At 40.6% G+C, this 20,246-nt stretch overlaps 1 protein-coding gene across 3 annotated transcripts in view; it reads left to right on the forward strand.

Moving 5' to 3' along the window:
- Positions 1-20,246, forward strand: part of PHEX (phosphate regulating endopeptidase X-linked) — a 227,400-nt gene that overhangs the window by 194,570 nt on the left and 12,584 nt on the right. For 2 of the 3 annotated variants that reach the window (XM_077988390.1, XM_001087261.5), the window contains 4 exons: positions 1,382-1,449; positions 3,946-4,076; positions 8,718-8,783; positions 9,778-9,882. In XM_077988390.1, the coding sequence (XP_077844516.1) occupies positions 1,382-1,449; positions 3,946-4,076; positions 8,718-8,783; positions 9,778-9,882 (370 nt within the window). Of the gene's footprint in view, positions 1-1,381; positions 1,450-3,945; positions 4,077-4,394; positions 4,487-8,717; positions 8,784-9,777; positions 9,883-20,246 lie in introns of all 3 variants that reach the window. The other variant, XR_013412723.1, reaches the window with a different exon arrangement.

The raw sequence follows: 20,246 nt of genomic DNA on the forward strand, positions 1-20,246 counted from the left end.
TGGTGTGTAATTCTCATCCACAGGTTAAATGACTAAATTAAGATACATATAGATCTGTCACTTGCATGAGATGGTAAAGTTAACTAATCAATTAGTTAAATCATTGTTACTTTCTTACTCTGCACAAAGTATAGAGGATTTACCAATGAACAAGTAGATAAGGGAGTGGCCTCAATAGAACTTATATTTGAGAGAGAAAATCCCAGGCACATATATGGAAACCTCATTATTGATTTCTTCATATATTCTTAATATGCTTTGCTATGTAACAAAGCACCACCAAGCAACCATTTATTAGCTCATGATTCTGTAATTGGGCAGGACTGAGTTGAGACAGCTGGTCTCTGCTTTGTATGGTGCTGGCTGGGGTCACTTAACGAGGGCTGGAGGATCTAAGGCGACTTCACTCACCTGTCTGTGCCCCGGTTGGGCTGGCTCTTGTGGCTGGGGCATGGCAGGGCCTCTCTCTCTTCCTTTGGAGTCTCTCAACTTCTGGGGTTTCTCGCTTTCTTCATTTGGCCTCATTCCCTCTAGCTGGGTAGTTGAACTTCTTTGCAAGTGACTTCCAAGAAGGTGGAAAATGGAAGCTACTTTCTTAAGGCCTAGACCCAGAAGTCATACCTGACCCCTTCCACTGCATTCTATTGGTCATAGCAAGCCCTAAGGCCAGTCCAAATTTAAGCAGAGGGAAATAGATTGCCTCTTGATGGGAGGAGGGGATGTGTGCATTCAGGGGTAGGTAGAATTGTTGGTGGTGCGTTTTATAGATAATCTACCACATGCTTCTTCAGAGGTGAAGAGAAATAAAGTGGCACCTTTTTCAAATCTTTGCTATTCAGTTGTCATCTTGTCTACAACAGAAAGAAGAACGTGACTACCTTTGAAAATAGAGTGATCCCTTTTAATCTCTACTCTGTTCCTTTTTTTATGACTACATTTGGAAAACAATTTAACTTCTAAGATTATAGTGACTTCTTAGCAAGTTTCCAGATAAAAAATAAATTATATATTTCCTGACAGGATCTTTTCTGCTCTGTTTTAGGTGTTCATAAATATATAGCTACAGCAGATATAAAATCATAGAAATCTTAAGGCTGAAAGGGACTTCAGAAATCATATCTTTCACATCCCTAATTTCACAGAGTAGGGCACCATGGTTCATATGTGGTCATAATGACAATGTTAGAATTTGTATTTTCTTTGTCTATTTCAATTGGAAGGTATGTTTAGATTTTTTACAGCTTTTGGGTATGGTTATTAGATTGTTATTACCATGGTGACTAGAAAGCAGTTTATCTTGGCTTTCCATTGAAAAAATTAAAGGATTATGCTCTGAGATTCATGCTTGTAATTGTCTCCAAATTATGTATTTATGCCATAGATCTCTGAGTTATGGTGCTATAGGAGTAATTGTTGGACATGAATTTACACATGGATTTGATAATAATGGTAAGTACTGGTTCATTTTCTAAGCTGCTGCTTTTGTAATAATATTGACTATATGGATGTTAATTGTTATGATTGTCTTTGCATAGCAGCAGCATCATAGCTTGAAGATTATCCAAAGCAATATGATTGCTGATTGAAAACTTTTCCTCGTGTCTTGCTGTGATGGCTTGCAATAAATAAACAATTGTTCCCATTGGTGATTGGGGTAGACTTTAAAAAGCAGCCTTGTAATTTCAATAAAATTAGCTTTGCATTTAGATCAGGATTGCTGTAGCTGCCACAATAGTTACAGGGACTGATTTATAGCTTCTCCCTTTGTCATTTATTCATCGTCTTGAGATTTTCTCCCTGGAGGAGCAAGCTCTGCTCCAACGATGATTATACATGCTGCCAAGTTAGGACTTGCTGAGTTAGGACTCTGGAGCTTGTCTGACTGATTCCCTTTTACGATTTCGAAAATTATGCAATGCTTATTCTCTATTTTTCTCTATACTGGCTTATATTCTGATTATTATTATTATTATTATCCTTATTGAGACAGAGTCTAGCTCTGTCGCCAGGCTGGAGTGCAGTGGCGCGAGCTTGGCTCACTGCAACCTCAGCCTCCCAGGTTCAAGTGATTCTCCTGCCTCAGCCTCCCGAGTAGCTGGGATTACAGGCATGTGCCACTATGCCCAGCTGATTTTTTGTATTTTTAGTAGAGACAGGGTTTCACCATGTTGGCTAGGATGGTCTCGATCTCCTGACCTCATGATCTGCCCACCTAGGCTTCCCAAAGTGCTGGGATTACAGGTGTGAGCTACCGCACCCAGCCTATTCTGATTATTTTAAAGTCTACACTTTCCTAATAATCTATGTAATAGGATATACTTTGTATCCTGATGACATTTAAACAAAAGGAAAAAGCAGAATATGACATAAACTAAAGAAATGGCTTCCTTTGAGAGTCCTCATCATTGTTGATCAGCACTCTTCTCCTTTAACTTTGGAGTATTATTGGAAAGCCACATGAAATCTCTGAAACTTATGGATTAGTAGCAAATGACTATCACATCCACACCCACACAATGATTTACAGGCAGTCTCAGGAACCAGCTGCCCTAAGGCAACGTTATATAGAAGGGGACCTCTTTCTTCCATCCCTGTAGTATCTCCAACATCCTTTCCTGGATGCCTACCCCAGGGCCAGAGACCCTCTGGCTCTTCTAGAAAAGTCTTCCTGTACTCCCACCAGCCCTTCCTTAATCACCTAGATTTTTTTCTCCCCTGGTCTTCCCTTTTCTGTTAAAATGTGGCTAACTTGTAGTTATCTGACTCTGCAGAGCTAGACTTTCTGCCTTTGGGTGTTTGGTTTATCTGAGATGAGAGTCTTAGCTAAGAAATAAAAGCTAATAGTCCTTTCTTCATTCTGGGCCTCTCGATAGGGAATTTAAGTACAGTTCCTCCCCAGAACCTTCTGGAGAACTTCTGGAGTCTTTCTCAAAGGACTGAATCTAATGGTGGCAATTTCACTCTGTAACCAATGCTTAGAACAGTGCATTGCACATATAAGTACGTGCCCGGTACCTATTTAATGATTGGTTGGTTAGTGGGTAGAGGACAGTGACTCCATACTATCCCAGGGGGTGGTGTTGGTAGTAGGTAGCCTTGCTGAAGAGTTTTGGATTGTTCCAATTAACAGCTTTACTTAGGGGACTTTTTTTGTAAGCTGTGTAATTAAATTTAAACGATGCCTCTGATTCTCATAGTAACCTTGAATATAGAAGACAGTCTAGCAGCATCCAAATTTTGTTTCAAAGGATGTAGAGAAAATGAAGAGTGAGCACATAGCAAGAAAGCATGTATAATCTTTCTTCCCGTTATGTTTTGGAGATTTTCATTCTTATTCCAAGTTTTCTTTTTAGAGCAATCTTCCTTGTCTAAGTAGGACAAATGGGTCTTCTATCCACACTAGTGGCTGTGGAATGATTCATAACAGAGGTTTTATGTGTCTTTCAGCTCCTGGCAACTTGGAGGAAATAGGTTCTTATAGGGCTGAGTCAGGGTCTATGATCGCACAGTATGGATGACTCACTGGGGCTACTCCTATGGATCGTTTGGAATTTCACTGGTAGTAGTGCTCTGATTGCCTCCATGGGCTTTCTGAATGAAGCCATTTTATTTCATAATCCAGTGAACATTTTGGGTCAAATCAGGTAAAGACACAGAATCCAAGATTGGATAAGACTAGTATATGTAATAAATTGATGAATCTCATTTTTAAGGTGCTCTTTGTTCCTTAGAAGGAAAGCACTTCCTCAATTGTCTTTATCCTTTTCACCCTTTTTACAATTAACCTGTGACATTGGAGAGAATGCAGGAGCTGATCTCAGGAAGAGTGTTCCCTGCTGTTATGACTGTTTTTTGAAGGCTTGTCGAGGTGAGGGAAAGGGAAGATGAATTTACTTTCCATATATAACACAAATGTCTTCGAACTTTTTTTTTTTTTTTTGCTAGGTAGAAAATATGATAAAAATGGAAACCTGGATCCTTGGTGGTCTACTGAATCAGAAGAAAAGTTTAAGGAAAAAACAAAGTGCATGATTAACCAGTATAGCAACTATTATTGGAAGAAAGCTGGCTTAAATGTGAGTACAACTGTGGCTAAGGGGGCACCTTGTGGTTCATTTTTCCTCATTTGGACATTAGCTTGCTTTAAACCATTGGTTCTCAAAGCATATTTACAAGATCAACAGCATCTGTCTTCCCTGGGAACATTCTTGAGTCCTACCCCATACCTACTGAATCAGAATCTTTGGGGTTGGGGCCTGGTCATCCCTTAACCAGGCATGAACTTTGTCCTGATACATTGCTAGGGCTGGAAAAATACCTCAATCCTTGCTATGCCTCAAATCTATTATACTTGTAGATGAATTTAGGTAAAAATCCATGTGCTTCTCTTACAGGGAATGTTTATAAACACTGACTTGGTTCTCCTGGTTCTTAAACCATGCTCAGCCCAAGTGAGACCACTGCTCATTCAGGCAGAGAAACCAGGGTCAGTATCCTTGAATGGTGTCTAGCACTTTTATCAGTGTCCTGGACAGCCATTTCTCTACCTATATTTTTTAAAATATCTACAACTGTGACATGTGAAGACCTAAAATGGGTGCTTCTGTGTATCTCTATATAGTACAGGGGTTTTCACACTGTGAAAATGTATCTGGAGTATATGTTGCTTCAAGAAAAGCATACAGAAAAGGGTTCTAGAGTCAAAGGGTTCTATGGGTCCAAATCTAGGTTCAACTAGTTTTATGAACTTGGGTAAGTTACTTAATGTTCCTGAGTCTCAGCATCTTCATCTGTGAAATGGGTCAGTGTTTCTGAACTCATTGATTTGTTGTAAGAATTAAATGAGCAAAGCAATGCGAAACACTAGCACAAAGCCTGACACAAAGCAAGTGATCAATGAAAGATAGTTAATATTCCTGATCCTTTGTGAGATACTCATTAGTACCTTATCCCAGGAAAAAACAAAGCCAAAGATTTTTGGGTTAAACCCCCTCCCCCCAAAATAGAACAGCTTTCTTGGGGGAAGGGAATTTATATTTCCTTTTGATTATTATATACAGGCACGAAGATGAAACTTTTAATTGAAACAAACGTATCCCCATACTAGCCCTGAGAGATACAGATATTACTAAGTGTACAGGTTTTACATATGAGGGTCAAAGAAATTAAACTGAGGTTCAAAGAGATTAAAACCCATGTTTGAGTCTAGATTAGAGTTTATGTCTGTACGACTCCAAAGTCCATACTCCTTCCCCTATATCATGCTCGGGTTCTTATTTTAAATTCATTTTATATCTGGGTGATGTGTGGGTGGACTGCTCTTCACCATTCATTTTGGCCAAAGTGTCAGAGATTGAAACTTAATTCTGACAAATGTGTACCTTTGTCACAAGGACGATAGAAAGGGCATGCCTGTCTTAGCATAAATCCACTTAACCATCAGAAAACAGCTTCAGTTTCATTCCCACAGGAGAGTAGGTGGCTTCCTTTGTGGATATAAGGGCCATGCTTTATTTTTCTGGCTTCATTTACAGGAGCCATTCCTTTGTGCCTGAATCTTGCTTTGTAATGAATTCGGGGGAGCTCAGATGGGGCACTACAGATGCAGACTATCAGCAGCTGTTGAGTCTTTTGTTGTTGTTGTTCCTTTTTGTAGCTGTTGGGTCTTGAGAGTCCAACCTAGGGCCATGTGGTCTACTGAGGCAGAGTTCAAGGAGCCAGAGGATGAGGCTGCTCCAAAAGGCTCTATTTTAGATATAAAGCTTAGACTGAATGGCTGGGCATAGTGACTCATGCCTGTATTCTAAACACTTTGGAAGGCCAAGGTGGGAGGATCACTTGAACCAAGGAGTTTGATACCAGCCTGGGCAACATACGGAGACCCCATCTCTACAGAAATTTTTTTAAAAAATCAGCTGGATGTAGTGGTGCATGCCTGTAGTCCCAGCTACTCAGGAGGCTGAGGTGGAAGAATTGTTTGAACCCTATAGTGAGATGTGATCAAACCACTGCACTCTAGTCTGGGTGACAGAGAGAGAGAGCCTGTCTCAAAACACACACACACACACACAACACACACACACACACCTCAGAGTAAAAAGGAAGGAGATTAAATTTAATCTTCAAGAGCCAAGAGGAGTTAGGACTTGAGAAGGTAGCATATTAGGAAGCAAAGGCTCTGGAGACAGAAGACTGCTTGGGTTTGAATCCCAGTGACAAGCGAGCAGTTTACTTCATCACTCTGACTTAGGTTCACTAGAAGCAGAGCCCAAGAAGGGGTTCCTTAGGTCATTGATTTTTTTGAGACAGTGTCTCGCTGTGTCACCCAGGCTAGAGTGCAGTGATGTGATCTCGGTTCACTGCAACCTCTGCCTCCCTAGTTCAAGCGATTCTTCTGCCTCAGCCTTCCCAGTAGCTGGGATTACGGGCGCCAGCCACCATGCCTGGCTAATTTTTGTATTTTCAGTAGATATGGGGTTTCCCCATGTTGGCCAGGCTGGTCTCGAACCGCTGACCTCAGGCAATCTGCACACCTCGGCCTCCCAAAGTGCTGGGATTACAGGTGTGAGCCACCGCACCCAGCCTAGGTCAGTGATTTATTCAGAAAGTAGTTTCAGGAAAAACCTATAATGGAATGAGGGAAACCTGTTGGTTTCAGGAAATGTTGAGCCTCACCCTGATTCCACAGAGGATTCTGGAGCACGAAGTGCACCACAGAAATTGTTCAGCCCAGGTACTGGGCTGTTCAAATTGCACATCAGTCAATTACTGGAAGGTGGGTTATAACCTCCCAGCAGTCTCCAGATGAGGTGACTCCCATAAGCTAAGGTTGATCTGGCTGTTAGCAGTTTTGGGAATGGGTGTACAGTTTAGGTAGAAAAGGGGATCTGGTGGGATATCAACATCTGCTACACACTCAGCTTTAGATCCTCGTTTGTTGAGCAAGGATGGTGGTAATTAGCACTTACCTCATAGGATTGTGGATAACAAAGAATATACATAAAGCAGGAATGATAGCTTTTGTATACTGAAGCTAGGAGGGTCCTGAGTGATTACAGTGAATAATAGTTTCCAAAGATTTATTTTTATTCCTTGATATTGCTTGATACCTGGGTGACTGGACTAGCTAAAAAGTAAAGAGTTGGTAAGATCCATGGCTTGAAAGTTTCAAGCAAGATATGTTAGTTTTCTGCTGCTTGCTATAACAAGTTACTATAAACTTAGTAGCTTAAAAGAACATAAATTTAATTTATTAGCATACAGTTCTGTATGTCAGAAGTCTGACATGGATCTCAATGGCCTAAAATCAAAGTGTCAGCAGGGCCACATTCCTTTCTAGAGGTTGTAGGGGAGTATCTGTTTCCTTGCCTTTTCTAGCTTTTAGAGGCTGCCCACATTCCTTAGCTCATGGCCCCTTCCTTTTTCAAAGCCAGCAATGGCCAGTGGAGTCTTCTCATGTTGCATCACTCTGACAGTCTCTCTCCTGCCTCCCTTTTCCTCTTGTAAGGACTTTTGTAATTACACTGGGTCCACCTGGACAATCCAGGATAAAGTCTGCATCTCGAGATCCTTAACTTAATCACCTCATGTAAGTCTCCTTTGCCATGCTTTATTTTTCCAGCTTCATTTTGTAGGGACCATTCCTCCGTGCTTGAATCTTTCTTTGCAGTGAATAAGGTAACATATTCACAGATTCCAGGGATTAGGATGCAGACATCTTTGGGAGGCCGTTATTCTGCCTATTACACAAGAGTTGAAAGACTTTTCTGTAAAGGGCCAGATAGTAAAAAATTTAGGCTTTGTGGGGTGTATGGTCTTGTTACAATATTTAATTCTGCCATTGTAGCAAGAGAGCAACTATAGACAATACATATATGAGTGGGCATGACTGTGTCCCAATAAAACTTGATTTAGGAACACCAAAATTTGAATTTCATATAATTTTCATGTGCCACAAAATATTCTTCTTCTTTTGATTTTTCCCCAGTTGTTGAAGTAGGTAAAATCCAGTCTTACCTTGCAGCCTGTACAAAAACAAGGAGCAGGTTGGATTTGGCTTGTGGGCTGTATTAGTTTAGAATATTTTTGTCCTAGCTCATTTAAAGTTTTAAGAAACAATCTTGAATATTTGCAATAATTTCTTTACCATGCTTGGCTGGTTGTCATACATATTGCAGACCTCAACCTTGTGATCTGTACTCCTTCTGATTTTTGTTCCCTGGGAGAACCACTTTCCTTTTAATTTTTCATGGAAATTGCTGAAGGTAAAATGATGATAGTTGGTCTATGAAATCTTGTTCCAGTGTGGATGGTAAATTTTTGGAAACACAGGCACAATGAGAAGAATACTGAAATTATACGAGTTAATCAGAGAAAGTAACCTGTGTATTGACATTCCTATTTTTTCCCATTAAACCAGAGTCACTCAGAATATTGTTAACATTTTATTGGAGCTGGCTAGATTGGTTAGAATGAAGAGGTAGGTGACAAAGAAGTGTGTAGCATAATAAAATAGAAAGTATTATATTCAGGAGCACCTTGCTGAGGATAGTGTGCCATCTTACAATATATTATGCCTACCTCTGATTTATTGGATGTGATTTTCTCTTTAAAATATGATACTTTTCTTGCTATAATACTCATGCCCCTTGCTGAATGATAGTTGAGCATGAAACACTCATTTTTTTTTTTTTTTTTTCCTTTTTTCTTTCTGTTAGGTCAAGGGGAAGAGGACCCTGGGAGAAAATATTGCTGATAATGGAGGCCTGCGGGAAGCTTTTAGGGTATGCGCTGCTACATTTGCTGTGGTTCTAAAAATCAAGCCATAAAACACCATATGGGTGTCCCTCAATTCATACCACAGCCATGTTCTTGAGGAGTTAGATATTATGGAATTTCTGTAAATAGAAGTGTGTCTCCCTGTTGACCCTATTATATAAATAGAACTACATTTCTTTCTTTTTGGGGTGTAAAGTCACCCTAAAGAATAATATTTATTAAGAATCATGTATTTAAAGAATAGCTTTTAGAAAATACATTCACCATCAGATCGAAGCATGCTACGGCAATCTCCTTGGGGCTAGGTTCATTTGTTTTCCTGAGTACAGGTGTTTCTGTAGTCTTCCTATAAATTTCTCTGAAAACATCAAACTTCTAAATTATGACCAGAGGGCAGTGGTTCTCATATACTGGGCCAAGTGATAGTTCCTAATAACGTTTTCATCATCCATTAGTTTGTGGTCAAATAAGAAGCATAAGGATAATGCAGAAAGATTTCATAAAGCTAAATGCATTCAATTTAATGACCAGACTGTTATTCCCGGTTATATCCTTCCTATATTCTAGTTGAAATATACTTTATTTTATAAAATGAGGGCACTAGAAGATGATAGTTTTTCTCTTATGTGTCAAAATGAAAAAAGGTGACATGCAGACCCCAAAATGTATTGCCATAGGGGCCTTGCCATTGTATTAGATTTGTTTGTCCCCTGGTAGGAAGAGAAAGAACAGCTTTTTTTCCCCAAGAGTTATTTAATATCTGAACGCTTTGGTCCAGCTGCTTTGGTATACATTGAGCATAAGGCCTTTCTGCAGGTGTACCTGCCTCACTGGTAAGCAATAGGACATGGACTTGTTTCCAGGTGTTTCTTTTCTTAAAGAAAATTTTGACATGATGCATTTTGCACGTGGCAGAAGTAGATATTTACTATTCCTGTGCTAGATGAGAAAAGAGAAAAACCCACCATTGCAGAGACTCATCTCTTCTTCTCTCACCAGGCTTACAGGAAATGGATAAATGACAGAAGGCAGGGAGTTGAGGAACCTCTTCTACCAGGCATCACATTCACCAACAACCAGCTCTTCTTCCTGAGTTATGCTCATGTGAGTAGACTGAGGAAGGGGCATCAGGGATGAGATGCAGGACTTGAATTTGCTCCCTTGATCAAAGATTTCAAAAAGTTTAATGGTATGACTTTGATTTTTAGCAAAAGTTTTATCTTGCTGATTATTTTTAGGGTAAATCTCACCTCCTTAACGTTCTATAGTACATAATTAATTAACTGATTGAATCGAGGTGTATTGGTATTTTTTAAATCAAATGGGTTACTAGCCCTGCGGTAATTCATTTGATAGTTCCTCAATGTATCTTGACTTCTTAATGTGTTTGATACTATTTGTAACCATTTCTAATAACTTGTTCTTTGGCTTTCACGGGCCTGCCCTTTCCTATATTGCTTCTCCTTTGCCTCATTTGCTGACTTTATGCCACCACTCTCAGCCTGTGGGGGACCCTCAGGGTCATGTTCCCAACTATCTAATGCATATGCAGAGACCCTTAGAGCTGAAAAAGAACAAAGGCAAGGAGAGTCATGTCACTCTTTTGTGAGTTTAATAGGCTCTTGGAGCAGAAATTGAAAGGAAGATGTGCACGAAATACAGCACAATTCTGAGTTTGAGTCTCTGGCTAATGAGGCAAGTGCCAAATCTTTATTAGTTATTACACTGGTTCATGTCATAAACATACAGGCAACCTCTTCAGTCAGGGATAGGTCAATAAAGGTTTTCTAATGAATGGCCTCACAGTGGGCAAATGTGTATGTGTATGCTCAAAGCTAGACAAAAATTTTCATCAGTACAACCTTTTGTTCCTAAGTCTTTGCTTTCACTGCTAAGTAAGCTCATTCTCACACAAGTCTTCTATAATTCAGTTTGGTCAAAGGATTCTTGCTTGCCTGGGGTCTTTTATTTCTTAAAGCTAATATAAAAACACTAAATAAATTATTATTTAGCATCCTGATGTCAACAAAACTCTAGTCAACAACATGACTTACCTTTTAGTCTTCCTGTTTCTATCATCTCATCCTATATTTAGATTTTCCTGGTTAGAAAGCCTGGATTCTTAGGTCTTATTTGATGCATCTGTCCTCATTTTTATAACATGTATTCCAGAAGCCAGATGTTTCATACTTTTTTAAAAATTATACTTTAAGTTTTGGGGTACACATGCAGAACGGGCAGTTTTATTACATAGGTATACATGTGCCATGGTGGTTTGCTGCACCCATCAACCCGTCATCTACATTACGTATGTCACCTACATTAGGTATTTCTCCTAATGCTATACCTCTTCTAGCCCCCAACCCTCCAACAGGCCCTAGTGTGTGATGTTCCCCTCCCTGTGTCCATGTGTTTTCATTGTTCAACTACCACTCATGAGTGAGAACACGCGGGGTTTGGTTTTCTGTTTTTGTGATCATTTGCTGAGAATGATGGTTTCCAGCTTCATCCATGTCCCTGCAAAGAACATGAACTCATTCTTTGTTACGGCTACATAGTATTCCATGGTGTATATGTGCCACATTTTCTTTATCCAGTCTGTCATTGGTGGACATTTGGGTTGGTGCCAAGTCTTTGCTATTGTGAACAGTGCTGCCATAAACATGCGGGTACATGGCATCTTTACAGTAGAATGATTTAAAATCCTTTGGGTATATACCCAGTAATGGGATTGCTGGGTCAAATGGGATTGCTGGTTCTAGATCCTTGAGGAATTGCCATACTGTCTTCCACAATGGTTGAACTAATTTACACTCCCACCAACAGTGTAAAAGCGTTCCTATTTCTTTACATCCTCTCCAGCATCTGTTGTTTCCTGACTTTTCTAATAGGCTTGAGGTGGTATCTCATAGTGGTTTTGATTTGCATTTCTCTAATGCCCAGTGATAATGAGCATTTTTCCATATGTTTGTTGGCTGCATAAATGTCTTCTTTTGAGAAGTGTCTGTTCATATGCTTTGCCCACTTTTTGATGGGGTTGTTCGTTTTTTTCTTGTAAATTTGTTTCAGTTCTTTGTAGATTCTGGATATTAGCCCTTTGTCAAATGGATAGATTGCAAAAATTTCTCCCATTCTGTAGGTTGCCTCTTCACTCCGGTGATAGTTTCTTCGGCTGTGCAGAAGTTCTTTAGTTTAATTAGATTCCATTTGTCAATTTTGGCTTTTGTTGCCATTGCTTTTGGTGTTTTGGACATGAAGTCTTTGCCCAAGCCTCTATTCTGAATGGTATTGCCCAGGTTTTCTTCTAGGATTTTTATGGCTTTAGGTCTTATGTTTGTTTAAGTCTTTAATCTATCTTGAGTTAATTTTTGTATAAGGTATAAGGAAGGGATGCAGTTTCAGTTTTCTGCATATGGTGAGCCAGTTTTCTCAACACCATTTATTAAACAGGGAATCATTTCCCCATTGCTTGTTTTTGTTAGGTGTGTCAAAGATCAGATGGTGGTAGATGTGTGGTGTTATTTCTGAGGGCTCTGTTCTGTTCTGTTGGTCTATATATCTGTTTTGGTAGCAGTACCATGCTGTTTTGGTTACTGTAGCCTTGCAGTAAAGTTTAAAGTGAGGTAGTGTGATGCCTCCAGCTTTGTTCTTTTTGCTTAGGATTGTCTTGGCTATGTGGGCCCTTTTTGGTTCCCTATGAAGTTTAACGTAGTTTTTTCGAATTCTGTGAAGAAAGTCAGTGGTAGCTTGATGGGGATAGCATTGAATCTCTAAATTACTTTGGAAAGTATGGCCATTTTCACAATAATTGATTCTTCCTATCCGTGAGCATGGAATGTTTTTCCATTTGTGTTCTCTCTTATTTCCTTGAGCAGTGGTTTGTAGTTCTCCTTGAAGAGGTCCTTCACATCCCTTGTAAGTTGTATTCCTAAGTATTTTATTCTATTAGTGGCAATTGTGAATGGGAGTTCACTCATGATTTGGCTCTGTTTGTCTGTTATTGGTGTACAGGAATGCTTGTGATTTTTGCACATTGATTTTGTATCCTGAGACTTTGCTGAAGTTGCTTATCAGCTTAAGGAGATTTTGGGCTGAGACGATGGGGTTTTCTTAATATACAATCATGTCGTCCGCAAACAGAGACAATTTGACTTCCTCTCTTGCTATCTGAATACCCTTTATTTCTTTCTCTTGCCTGATTGCCCTGGCCAGAACTTCCAACACTATGTTGAATAGGAGTGGTGAGAGAGGGCATCCGTGTCTGATGCCGGTTTTCAAAGGGAATGCTTCCAGTTTTTGCCCATTCAGTATGATATTGGCTGTGAGTTTGTCATAAATAGCTCTTATTATTTTGAGATACGTTCCATCAATACCCAGTTTACTGAGAGTTTTTAGCATCAAGGGGTGTTGAATTTTGCCAAAGGCCTTTTCTGCATCTATTGAGATAATCGTGTGGTTTTTGTGATTGGTTCTGTTTATGTGATGGATTATGTTTATTGATTTGCATATGTTAAAACATCCTTGCATCCCAGGTATGAAGCCAGCTTGATCATGGTGGATAAGCTTTTCGGTGTGCTGCTGGATTTGGTTTGCCAGTATTTGATTGAGGATTTTTGCATCGATGTTCATCAGGGATATTGGCCTGAAATTTTCTTTTTTTGTTGTGCCTCTGCCAGGTTTTGGTATCAGGATGATGCTGGCCTCATAAAATGAGTTAGGGAGGATTCCCTCTGTTTCTATTGTTTGGAATAGTTTCAGAAGGAATGGCACCAGCTCCTCTTTGTACCTCTGGTAGAATTCGGCTGTGAATCTGTCTCATCCTGGACTTTTTCTGGTTGGTAGGCTATTAATTGCTGCCTCAATTTCAGAACTTGTTATTGGTCTATTCAGGGATTCAACTTCTTCCTGGTTCAGTCTTGGGAGGGTGTATGTGTCCAGGAATTTATCCATTTCTTCTAGATTTTCTAGTTTATTTGCATAGAGGTGTTTGTATTTCTGTGGGATCAGTGGTGATATCCCCTTTATCATTTTTTATTGCATTTATATGATTCTTCTCTTTTATTCTTTATTAGTCTGGCTAGTGGTCCATCTATTTGGTTGATCTTTTTTAAAAAACAGCTCCTGGATGCATTGATGTTTTTGAAGGGGTTTTCATGTGTCTATCTCCTAAAGTTCTGCTCTGATCTTGGTTATTTCTTGTCTTCTGCTAGCTTTTGAAGGTGTTTGCTCTTGTTTCTCTAGTTCTTTTAATTGTGATGTTAGGGTGTCAATTTTAGATCTTTCCTGTTTTCTCTTGTGGGCATTTAGTGCTATAAATTTCTCTCTACACACGGCTTTAAATGTGTCCCAGAGATTCTGGTACGTTGTGTCTTTGTTCTCATTGGTTTCAAAGAACATCTTTATTTCTGCCTTCATTTTGTTATTTACCCGGTATTCATTCAGGAGCAGGTTGTTCAGGGTTGTTCAGTTTCCATGTAGCTGTGTGGTTTTGAGTGAGTTTCTTAATCCTCAGTTCTAATATGATTGCACTGTGGTCTGAGAGATTGTTTGTTACGATTTTCTTTCTTTTGCATTTGCTAAGAAGTGTTTTACTTCAAATTATGTGATCAATTTTACAATAGGTGCAATGAGGTGCTAAGAATGTATATTCTGTTGATTTGGGGTGTAGAGTTCTGTAGATTGCCTATTAGGTCCGCTTGGTCCAGAGCTAAGTTCAAGTTCTGAATATCTTTGTTAATTTTCTGTCTCGTTTATCTAATATTGACAGTGGGGTGTAAAGTCTCCCACTATTATTGTGTAAGAGTCTAAGTCTTTTTGTAGGCCTCTAAGAACTTGCTTTATGAATCTGGGTGCTCTGTATTGTGTGCATATATATTTAGGATAGTTAGTTCTTCTTGTTGCGTTGACACCTTTACCATTATGTAATGCTCTTCTTTGTCTCTTTTGATTTTGTTCATTTAAAGTCTGTTTTATCAGAGATTAGGATTGCCACTTCTGCTTTTTCCTTTCCATTTGCTTGGTAAATATGCCTCCATCCCTTTATTTTGAGCCTATGTGTGTCTCTGCACGTGAGATGGGTCTCCTGAATACGGTACACCGATGGGTCTTGACTTTTTCCAGTTTGCCAGTCTGGGTCTTTTAATTGGAGCATTAAACCCATTTACATTTAAGGTTAGTATTATTATGTGTGAGTTTGACCCTGTCATTATGATGCCAGCTGGTTATTTTGCCCATTAGTTGATGCAGTTTCTTCATAGTGTTGATGGTCTTTACCATTTGGTATGTTTTTGCAGTGGCTGGTACCAGTTGTTCCTTTCCATGTTTAGTCCTTCCTTCAGGAGCTCTTGTAGGGCAGGCCTGGTGGTGACAAAATCTCTCAGCATTTGCTTGTCTATAAAGGATTTTATTTCTCCTTCACTTATGAAGCTTAGTTTGGCTGGATATGAAATTCCTGGTTGAAAATTCTTTCCCTTGAGAATGTTGCGTATTGGCCCTCACTCTCTTCTGGCTTGGAGAGTTTCTGCCTAGATATCCTCTGTTAGTCTGATGGGCTTCCCTTTGTGGGTAACCCAACCTTTCTCTCTGGCTGCCCCTAACACTTTTTCCTTCCTTTCAACCTTGGTGAATCTATTATGTGTCTTGGGCTGCTCTTCTCGAGCAGTATCTTAGTGGGGTTCTCTGTATTTCCTGAATCTGAATGTGGGCCTGTCTTGCTAGGGAGGGGAAGTTCTCCTGGATAATATCCTGAAGAGTGTTTTCCAACTTGGTTTCATTCTCCCTGTCACTTTTAGGTACAGCAATAAGACATAGATTTGGTCTTTTCACATAGTACCATATTTATTTTCACTCCTTTTTCTCTAATCTTGTCTTCTCGTTTTATTTCATTGAGTTGATCTTCAATCTCTGACGTCCTTTCTTCCGCTTGATCAATTTGGCTGTTGATACTTGTGTATGCTTCACAAAGTTCTCGTGCTGTCTTTTTTAGCTCCATCAGGTCGTTTATGCTCTCTAAACTGGTTATTCTAGTTAGCAATGGATTTAACCTGTTTTCAAGGTTCTTAGCTTCCTTGCATTGGGTTAGAACAAGCTCCTTTAGCTCGGAGCAGTTTGTTATTACCCACCTTCTGAAGCCTACTTCTGTCACTTCATCAAAATCATTCTCCGTCCAATTTTGTTCCCTTGCTGGCAAGGAGGTGTTCTGGTTTTTGGAATTTTTAGCTGTTTTGTGCTGGTTTCTCTGCATCTTTGTGGATTTATCTACCTCTGGTCTTTGATGTTGGTGACCTTCAGATGGGGTATTTTAGTGGACGTGCTCTTTCTTTCCGTTTGTTAGTTTTCCTTCTTACAAACAGGCTCCTCTGCTGCAGGTCTGCTGGAGTTCTACTCCAGACCCTGTTTGCCTGGGTATCACCAGCAGAGGCTGCAGAACAGCAAAAATTGCTGCCTGTTCTTTCCTCCAGAAGCTTCGTCCCAGAGGGGCACCTGCCAGATGCCAGCCAGAGCTCTCCTGTATGAGGTGTCTCCCAGTCAGGATACACGGGGGTCAGGGACCCACTTGAGGCAGTCTGACCTTTAGCAGAGCTCGAACGCTGTGCTGGGAGATCTGCTGCTCTCTTCAGAACTGTCAGGCAGGGACGTGTAAGTCAGTCTGCTGAAGCTGTGCCCACAGCCACCCCTTCCCCCAGGTGCTCTGTCCTAGAGAGATGGGGGTTTTAATTCCCTGACTGGGGCTGTTGCCTTTTTTTCAGAGATGCCCTGCCCAGAGAGGTGACATCTGCAAGTCTGGCTACCGTGGCTTTGCTGAGCTCCTCCCGGTTCAAACTTCCCAGTGGCTTCGTTTACACTGTGAGGGTAAAACCACCTACTCAAGCCTCAGCAATGGGGGATGCCCCTTCTTCTCCCACCAAGCTCGAGCATCCCAGGTCTATCTTAGACTGCTGCTGTACTGGCAGTGAGAATTTCAAGCCAGTGGATCTTAGCTTGCTGGGCTCTGTGGGGTTGGGGCCCGCCAAGCCGGACCACTTGGCTCCCTGGCTTCAGCACCGCTTTCGATGGGAGTGAATGGTTCTGTCTTGCTGGCGTTCCCACCACCACTGGGGTATCAAAACAAACAAACAAACAAACAAAAAAACCACACACACAGAAAAACAAGAACAACAAAAAATCTCCTGCAGCTAGTTCAGTGTCTGCCCAAACGGCCGCCCAGTTTTGTGCTTGAAACCCAGGGCCCTGGTGGGGTAGGCACCGGAGGGAATCTCCTGTTCTGCAGGTTGTGAAGACCATGAGAAAAGTGCAGTATCTGGACTGGAGTGCACGGTTCCTCAGGCTGAGTCCCTCATGCCTTCCCTTGGGTAGGGGAGAAAATTCCCTGACCCCTTGCACCTCCTGGGTAAGGTGACAACCAGACCCTGCTTAGGCTCACCTTCTGTGGCCCTGCACCCACTGTCCAACCAGTGCCAATGAGATGAACTGGGTACCTCACTTAGAAATGCAGGAATCACCCACTTTCTGCGTTGATGTAGCTGGGAGCTACAGACCGGCGCTGTTCCTATTTGGCCATCTTCTAGTTCTTCTCGATGTTTTATACTTTTAAGTGCTTTTCAGATTCAACATCTTCTCTCCTGTTTTAGACAGTTTAGGCTGCTATAACAAAGTGTAAAAGTGTCATAGACTAGGTGGCTTATAAACAACACATTTATCACAGTTCTGGAGGCTGGAAGTCTCAGATCAGAGTGCTAGTGGGATCGAGTTCTGGTGCGGGCTTTCTTCTGGGTTACACACAGCCAATTTTTCTCTGTGTCCTCACATGGTGGAAAGAGCTAGCTAGCTCTCTGGCTTCTTATATGGGTACTAATCCCATTCATGAGGGCTCCACCCTCATGATTTAATTGCCTCCCAAAGGCCCAACTCCTAATACCATCACATTGATTAGGGCTTCAACATAAGGATTTTGGGGGACAGAAACATTTAGTCCATAGCATCCCCATTACCCTATCTCATCATATATAGGCATAATCTTAATATCCTCTACTCTGGATTATCCCAACAGCCTTATGGAATGTTAATCTGACTTCAGCATTTTTTTTTTTTAACCACTGTTTTACATACCATTGAAATCCCACTTTTATTTCATTACCAACCTGCTTGAAAGACCTACAGTGGCTCCCAAATGCCTACCACATTGAAGCCAAACACCTCCATCTGGCTTCCCAAATTTCCAACTCCACCTAATCCAATTCAATTTCCCATGACTTCATTGGGTGAGAAAAAAACTCAGCCTTAATGGGGCAAGTATCCTCACTTCTACCCTACAATGTCATGCCCATTACTGTCTCTCTGGCTTTGCTTCTGATTCTCCTTCTATAATGCAACCCTTCCTACTCTTCCCCCTCAGATGATTATTCAGTGTAAGCTTCATCCTTTAGGATCCATGTTGAGTTCCATTACCTCCACATATTCCCAAGGACTCCAGTCCTTATTATTTTATTTTATCTTCAACTCCTTTTACACTTACTTACTTTCATTACTATGCAGTTGAGTACCTAACTGCTCTCCAAATGTTCAAGAATTTTAGTTTTCATAGATAGAACTTTCTAGAGTTGGGATTGGCAAACTAGGGCCAAATATGGCCTGCTGTCTTTTTGTAAATAATGTTTTATTGGAAAGCAGCCACATTCCTTCATTTTTTCATGATCTGTAGCTGGTTTTGTGCTACAGTGGCAGAGTTGAATAGTTGAAACAGGGACCTTATAGTCTTCAAAGCCTAAAATCTTTACCATCTGTCTCTTTCCAGAAAAAGTTTGCTAACCCCTGCTCTAGAGGACAAAGTACAGTGATCTATCAGTTCTTACTATTTACATCCTAGCCCACAACATCTCTTTGTAAAAAAAAATAAACTAATTGATAGTGATGTTACTTATAATTCTGAAATGTTTCCAGATATAATACCAAACTATATCTGATTTATTTTAAACTAAAGAGATTTGGCGGGGGGTTGGAGGGACGGGGAGTGGAAAGCTATTTTATATCACTAGTGAGAAATTTATCTTGGATCTTTTCCCACTGACAGAATGAGGAGATTTTTCAATCTTTTGCACTTTAAAGTAAGTCTGCTTATAAGGGGTAAAATTACTTTCCCTCCTGGGAAGGTACTAAGAAAACAGTAGCAGGCATAATGTGTTTTCCGAAGTCTCTTAAGTGATATATTAAGCAAAGACAATACTATATTATAGTGTAAGAGTATAAGAAGAAATAATATAAGAAAAGAGGTTAAAATCAAATGCCAGAAACTACTTCACATTAGCCAGCTTCTGAGGAAATTAAGGAATCACATTACAAAACATATTCAAAGTCGAATTCAGAACCAATGTAACTGGTGGTTTATCTTCATCAAAAGCAACAACATCACATCACCTTTCCTGCTTTCTATATCCCTGCAGTTGCTGAGACCTCTCGTTTTTCTCAGATATTCTAATCCTTCTACTTCTTTCCGTTCTATTTTCTACTTATTTAGTGGATATCCATTCTTCCTGGTATCTATAAATAATCTAACTAGTCTCTAATTTCTTCCTTCCATTGTACACCCCTGCCAGATAAATCTTTTTAAAAATCTGGATTTTATTATTTTCCTACTCAAGAATGACTTTTAAATATAGTTTAAACACTCTGGCCAGCTGCTCAGGACTTCAGAAATCTGACACTGTCCTTCCTCTCCCACTGCTGCCCGTTATGCACCATATACTCCAGCCTAGTTGAATGTCTTGTTCTCTTTCCCCTCAAACATATCTTTGCTCCCATTTCCCCCTCCACTTAGAATATTTTTTCCATATTTATGTGTCCTAGTTCAATTCATAAAGACCATATCATAAGTCATATGGCAAGTCAGGATAAAGTAGGTTATGCTGCAGAAACAACACAACAAAAGTTTATTTCTTGTTCACTCTCCATGTCCAACAGGAGTCAGCAGTGGGGCTCTTGTAGTTTTTACTCAAGAACTTGGGTTTTGGGCCGGGCACAGCCTGTAATCCCAGCACTTTGGGAGGCCAAGGTGGGTGGATCGCCTGAGGTCAGGAGTTTGAGACCAGCCTTGCCAACATGGCCAAACCCCGTCTCTCCAAAAAAAAAGAAATACAAAAATTAGGCAAGATGGCCTAATAGGAACAGTTCTGGTCTGCAGCTCCCAGTGAGACTGACACAGAAGGTGGGTGATTTCTGCATTTCCAACTGAGGTACCTGGTTCATCTCACTGGGACTGGTTGGACAGTGGTGCAGCCCACAGAGGGCAAGCCGAAGCAGGGTGGGACATTGCTTCACCCCAGAAGCACAAGGGGTCAGGGGATGTCCCGTTCCTAGCCAAGGGCCTCCATGAGAGACTGTACCAGGAGGAAGAATGCACTCCAGTCCAGATACTGTGCATTTCCCACAGTCTTCGCAACTGGCAGACCAGGAGATTCCCTGCAGTACAGGGC

Source organism: Macaca mulatta, chromosome X, assembly GCF_049350105.2.
Source record: "Macaca mulatta isolate MMU2019108-1 chromosome X, T2T-MMU8v2.0, whole genome shotgun sequence".
NCBI classification, from domain to species: Eukaryota; Metazoa; Chordata; class Mammalia; order Primates; family Cercopithecidae; genus Macaca; species Macaca mulatta.